Genomic DNA, 6,550 nt, shown 5'->3' on the forward strand with positions numbered 1-6,550 from the left:
TAATAATAACTGAGCACATACTCATGTAGAAGCTTCAATTTAATGTAAATAAAACATCCTAAAACATAGAGGTCTTAAAGATGCTTCAATTTAATGTAATTAAAACATCCTAAACATAGAGGTCTTAAAGATGCATATAAACAACTATTCAATCTGACAAGTAACCTACAATAACCAACCAACCGACCGACCAACCAAACATATCTACTTAATCCTTGGACCCATGATTGTTAACATCTGAACCATGTTCTTTCGGGCTCATCGAGCTTCTTGCTTTTAGATCAGCACTCTGCGCCAACTGTCGTTCTTGCTGCTGCTGCTGCTGGTGAAGTTGCTGCTGTTGCTGTAGTTGGTGGAACTGGTGTTTCTGCTGCAACTGCTGCTGCTGTTTATGGGACTGAATCTGGAGTTGCTGAAACTGTTGTGCGGTTAACATCGTGTTCATAGCTTGGTTTTGGGAGTAAAACTGCTGGTTTGATCCGAACGACGGAGGGAAATTCATCATCGGTCCACCGTTTGCGAGGTTCTGCCCGGTTACGGTTTTCAGATGCTGGATTTCCTCCTTTAGAGCATCGTTTAAAGCTACATGCACAAATGGAAATAAACAATGAAGACATAAATGTGTGTTTTGATACGAAACAGAAAGATTGCAATACGTCATTTTCAGCATACAAGTGGTTAGACATGGCAATTTTGACGCGTTTATGTTTATCTCAAAGGGTTGAATCAGAAAAGTAAGCTAAAAGGGGGACCGGCTTATATGGGTTGAAGGGTCGGAAATAGGAAAGTCACCCGGAATCTATTTTTAATCCATACAACCTCCTAAGTTGTCTTATTCAAAGCATAGTTATTAAATGCGCTAGGCGCACTCAAGGCGCATAGGCCTAGCCTGGGGCCTAGGCGCAAAGCGCAAAAAAGCGAGGGCCTAAGAAAAATAAAGCGCATAACGAAATATATATATATATATATATTATGTATTAGAAAAACAATACTAGTCTTCAAATAAAATAACCAAAATCTATTATATAACACTTTATATCATCCATTTAGTACAAAAAGTTCTAAAATATTAGTGTATTAGTGTAGAAAAGTAGTTTTCCTTAAATAAAAAAAAATTGGCCAGAGTCTTGTCGGAATTTAGAGAATATGGCCGGAAACTCTCTAGAATCTAGAAATCTTCCAGCGCGTCTAAAGCATCACCTAGAGATTTAAAGCACAATTTCCTCGACTTAAAGCGCAACTGACTCACCTCGCCTGAAAAATGGGCCTAGGTGCAAGAGGCGATGGCTTTTAACAACTATGATTCAAAGTTACAGATTATTCGTGTTATGATAATGTTTTTGTAGTCACAATAACTGGGCAGAAGTTAAACAGGAAATTATTGGATCATAGTTAATCTTATGGTAAAAGCCGGCACTAAGAAGATTACTATTACATATGTTACTGTTGGATTATGTAACAAATGGAAAATTTTTATTTCGCTATGAGTTTTTATTACTAAAATTATCCTCTAACTAAAGAAACTGGGAAAAAACCTTCATTGAAAAACTCGTCTTATTATGCAGGTTTTCATCTATTACTTCTTATTTAGCTATTTATAATGTCTTCTACACATACCTTCTTAAAAAATACAGTACCAACTGAAAATAACACTTTCTTGTTCATTTTTTAGAGTAAAATATAGCTAAGTAATGTAAAACTAGAATTACCACCCGCCGCAATGCGGCGGGGATTCGTTAGTTATATATTATATTAGATAAAAGTCAAATTTTCTTACATGACTGTGAACGTGTGTGTAAAACATAGACAACAATAACTAAGTTGATCTCTGACCCGTGCGTTGCGACAAACTTATTAAACAGGGGGAAATAGACGCGTTGCGACAGTCTGTCAAACGGAAAAAATTGATGAAACAACGTTGAATCCCACACGCACGTTGCAGCGCGTTAACTCGGAAATTTAGAACGAAACGTTAAACGGAAAACTTGCGAAAGATGAAAAGCATAAGGGACCAAATAAAAAGTGTTGGTGTTAAATTGCAAATAATGAAAAGCTTTGGCTTTAAAGTAAAAAAAAATCAAAGGGGTTTTATTGCAAAAGATAGAAACTTTTGAATTATAAGTGAAAAATCAAACTAATCAAAGGGTTTAAATTACCAAAGAATGAAACTTTAGACTTAAAGTGTCAAAGATTGAAACTTCAGGGTTAGAAAAGAAAATTCCATTTTTTTTTGAAAAACTCCCAAAACCAATGATACAACTACCATATGCACATACATGTTACTTATTTATAGTTTATAATATAATATGATTAAAAACTACAAGAATAACCTAAATCTTTACATAAAATGATTTAAAAGATTATCAACTTGGTCATTTCACATAGTTAATGAGTTCAGTATAAGTCCCACCACACAACATTTCGGTAGGGGATATTTTACGGGTCAATGAATACAGAGAATCTTACCATCTTGCAGGTGAACCTGTTGCTCCATGGTTTGTAAACGCAGCCTCAATTCACTATTTTCAGCTGTCATGCAACTCGTATCTCTCTGAAAAAAAAAATAAAAATAAAACCAAGAAAGCAAGATCATTTTGTCAATCACAAATATGCTATCATTTGTAAATGACTCATTTTGGATATAACGCAACCAACTAAATAGTGAAAATATGCCACAAGAGTGACAAAATAGGTGGGTTAAGAAACGGGTCAAAACAGGTATTTTAGAACAGGCCAAAGCAACCCACAAACAGTTTTCATTTGTATACTTAAAACTTTAGAAAACAAATTATGCGTTAAATATTACACAAAAAGAGTTGTAGACTCGATTACCTGCAAAAGGGTGAGCTGAGCAGACAATGAGGTTGCTTCGGTTTGCAACGTCTGAACTTTCCTTTCAAGCTCCGCAATATATCTCATCTTTCTTTCCTTTGACCTTGCAGCTGACTGCCTATTCGCCAGTATCCTAAAAAAACCAAATTCAAAGTGGAAGTCTTAGTATATATAATATGAGAGGAAACAAGTATTAGACTTTGGTTTATTTACCTTTTTGCCCTCTTTGGGTCAACAAGAGCAAGCTCAGCAAGCTTAGCAGCAGACATAGCTTTCTTAGCATCAGAAGATGTTTCTTCATAACCCGAAGTGAGCATTTCGGGCTTAATCGTAGTGGACCCATCCATGGACTGACTATGCTGATGTCGAACTCTGGGTCTTTCACTCGGGCCCGGGACAAAAGTCTCAGGCCCAGGAGTCAAACCTGCCGAAACTTGACCCGCAGCTGAAGACGATTCGCCAGCTAACGTAGACGTTGCTGACGATGCATTAAACTTATCCATATCAAGATACATAGAAAACAAATCTTCCTCGGTATCGTCAGAAAACGAAGGGCCTTCGAACCCACCGACAACGCCAAGATCGCTATCGAAGCTGATGTCATCGGGTAGGGTTAGTATCTCGGAATGAGCACGTCGATGACCCAAATTTCGAGGCGGGTTATCGGGCATTTTGCTAACGTCGTGACTGAAACGACCCGTATCAGAAGTCAGCCCGAGACCACCGAATCGACCCGGTTCGGTAGTGCCGGGGCCAATCGGCGGCAGTGGGGTTGACCCTAACGGCTCCGGTTTTATGCTAAAATTGTTTCCGGGTGGTGGCGAATAAACCGAATGTCTTCCAGATGGGGGGAGTGAAGTTCCGCTAGAGTTTGGGGACTTAATGTCTTTCTCCATTTACAGCAATCTCCACGAAGAAACGTAACGAGATAATCGACTAAATTCCCTTGTTGTTGATTAATGTTCAAATCAAAACCCTAATGCAAAAAATAACGGTATCAATCATCAGAATACTTTGGTACTTCCCATGAATCAAGAAAATAAAATGCTAGTGAGTTCACTAACAACTGGAATGAATGGATGCAAATAAGTAATAATCATAAACGATATCAAGCAAAGATATGTTCAACACACTAGCAAAGAGAAAAAAATAGTCAGAAAATTCACAGACCCGTTAAAAAATGGGACGAATTAAAAAGTAAAAATCGTGAAATATGACAAAATCAATCATTGAAATACTTTCCATGAAAAAGAAATTAAAATGTAGGTTATTTCAGAAATACAAAAGATGATTAAACAAGATGAACGTACGCAAATGAATGATAATCATGAACAAAAACAATCATCTAAATACTTCCCACGAATCAAGAAACTGAAATGCTGGTGAATTAAAATGCGTGCAAATGAACGAAAATCATAAACAATAACAAACAAGGATTAGTCTGAAAATTCACAGACCCATTAAAATTGGGATGAATTAACAAGTAAAAATCAAAACCCTAATACAAAAAAAAAACAACAACAAAATCAATCATCAAGATACTTCACACGAGACGAGAAACCGAAATGCTGGAGAGTTAATAACTACACAAGTCGAATGAATGCAATTAATAATACTAAACAATAACAAGCAAAGATCTGCTGAAAACATTAGCATGAAAATTATAACCAGAAAATTCACAGACCCAGTATGAATTGTGATAAATAACAAATAAAATCAAAACCCTAATTCCAAATGTAACAAATTCAATCATCAGAACGCTAAATGCTTTCAGAACCACAAAAGTTAAATAAATAATAACAAGCAAAGATCTGCTGAAAGCATCATCAAGAAAGTAAGAAACATATAGTCAGAAAAAAAAAATTCACAGACCCATTAAGAATTGGGATAAATAACAAGTAAAAATCAAAACCCTAATTCCAAAAGCAAGAAATTCAATCATCAGAACACTCCCCAGTAATCAAGAAACTGAAATGCTGGTGATTGATAACTACAAATGTTAAATGAATGAAAACGAATAATAATCAATTACTCATAAATAATAACAAGCAAAGATCTACTGAGAACACATAAGGAACAAATCCCATGAAGAATTGGGATGAATTAACAAGTAAAAATCGAAAGTTGAAATGGGAAAAAGGGGGAAATTGTTACTTTGAACGATGACGAACTCACTGTAGATCTGTCTGAAAATGGAGTGCGATAAAAGGGGGAGAATTGACTCCAAAGGTTTCTTTCGACAATGGTTAGTCACATGGAGTCTAAAACGCGGAACAAGGGAAACCCTTATTAGACTGTGGTTAAATATTATATGATATATTCACTCTTGTTACAAACTATTAGTTGCTCTGCCCGCGTTGCGAGGCGATAACCGAATAATTCTCAATCAATTAAGAAAAATTATGATAATTTTGCTAGGAAAAAAAACTAAAACGATGATAAAACCGTAATTTTCGGCTCAGGGCAAAACTATAATTTTTCAGGACTAATGAGCGAGTGTTAGGCAGCTCCTTGACACCGAAAAAAATTAAACGGAGTCAACCAATTAAAACAAAAAACTTTTATAGTTTTGCTAAAAAAAACTAAAACGATGGGAAAACGTAATTTTGAACTGAGTGCGAAATCATACTTTTCATTCAGGGATAAAATCGTAAATTAAATGGACCAATGAGTGAGTTGCAGACAGCTGCCGGCATGACTATAATTTTCACTGGGGGTAAAATTGTAATTTAGCCAGGAAAACAAACAAAAGTGATGGAGAAAATGTAAATTTAAGTTGAGGGCAAAATCGTAACTTGGCTGTGAGGAAAAAAAAACCTAATGGCAAAACTGTAAATTTAAAGGGGGCAAAATCGTAAATTTGAACCGATGGGAAATTTGGAATTTTTAGCTGGGAGTAAAAGCATAAATTTATTTTTATGTGGGGGTAAAAATATAATTTTGAGCAGATGGCAAAATCGTAATTTTAAGGGAAAAAAACTAATGGCAAAACTGTAAATTTAAACGAGGCAAAATGGTAAATTTGAACCGCGGGCAAAATTAAAGTTTTTAGCTGGGAGCAAAAGCTAAATTTATTTTTAAATGGGGGTAAAATCATATTTTTTAACTCATGGCAATATCGTAAATTTAAAGCGGGATAAAATCGTAAATTTGTTGGGCCAATAGGAGAGTGTCAGACAGCTGCCTGACACTATTCTATTTGCCGCTCATGTGAGCCAATACATGGCCACCACCGCCTATTTCACCCTACAGGTGGAAAACACTATTCCCGCCAGTTTAATTTGTATACGTTGAATAATATATTATTATGATAGCTTGTTTTCCAAGACTTTCTCTCTTATATACAATCATTATATTCTATTATAAAAGACACATATTAATAAAATATCAATCTCTTTCCTCTACATTTCTTCTATGTTGTTTTGCTATTAGCCTAGTTTTACAACACGTTATCAGCATGAAAGTACTCTCTCCAAAAAAACATTGTTGCCGCAGCCACACACAACCTCCACCACTGTCCATCTTGGAAAGCGTTAGAGATGACACGATATCAATGTTGACAAAAGAGGTTAAAAACAAAATTGCAGAACTGGTATGAAATTCAATCTTTCTTAATTTTATTTTATCTATTCTCATCGGTTGTTGGTATAGTAAAACTTGAACTTTAACTTTGGGCTCTCTTGATATTTTCTGGGTTTAATTCAAGATTAAAATCGAT

General features: G+C 35.5%; 1 protein-coding gene across 2 annotated transcripts; it reads right to left on the bottom strand.

The window, feature by feature from the left end:
- LOC110878582 (probable transcription factor PosF21) lies at positions 1-5,130 on the bottom strand. Of its 2 annotated transcripts, none has more exons than XM_022126923.2 (5): positions 4,987-5,130; positions 3,046-3,808; positions 2,833-2,965; positions 2,467-2,551; positions 1-582 (listed from the first exon to the last, which is right to left on the bottom strand). In XM_022126923.2, exons 2-5 carry the CDS (start codon positions 3,726-3,728, stop codon positions 209-211), a joined length of 1,275 nt encoding a protein of 424 aa, XP_021982615.1. In that variant the 5' UTR covers positions 3,729-3,808; positions 4,987-5,130; the 3' UTR covers positions 1-208. The 2 variants fall into 2 exon arrangements, with proteins under 2 accessions (XP_021982615.1, XP_035838574.1); XM_035982681.1 differs by having other exon boundaries at positions 5,008-5,111.
- Between the last annotated feature and the right edge of the window lie 1,420 nt (positions 5,131-6,550).

The sequence above is a fragment of the Helianthus annuus genome, chromosome 14, assembly GCF_002127325.2.
Source record: "Helianthus annuus cultivar XRQ/B chromosome 14, HanXRQr2.0-SUNRISE, whole genome shotgun sequence".
In the NCBI taxonomy this organism is placed as follows: domain Eukaryota; kingdom Viridiplantae; phylum Streptophyta; class Magnoliopsida; order Asterales; family Asteraceae; genus Helianthus; species Helianthus annuus.

Coding starts and splice junctions, on each gene's coding strand:
- LOC110878582 (XM_022126923.2), bottom strand. CDS start 3,728: ATGGAGAAAGACATTAAGTCCCCAAACTCTAGCGGAACTTCACTCCCC. Junction 2,552..2,832: donor CTCAGCTCACCCTTTTGCAG/GTAATCGAGTCT, acceptor TTTTTTTTTCAG/AGAGATACGAGTTGCATGAC. Junction 583..2,466: donor ACAGGTTCACCTGCAAGATG/GTAAGATTCTCT, acceptor TTGTGCATGTAG/CTTTAAACGATGCTCTAAAG.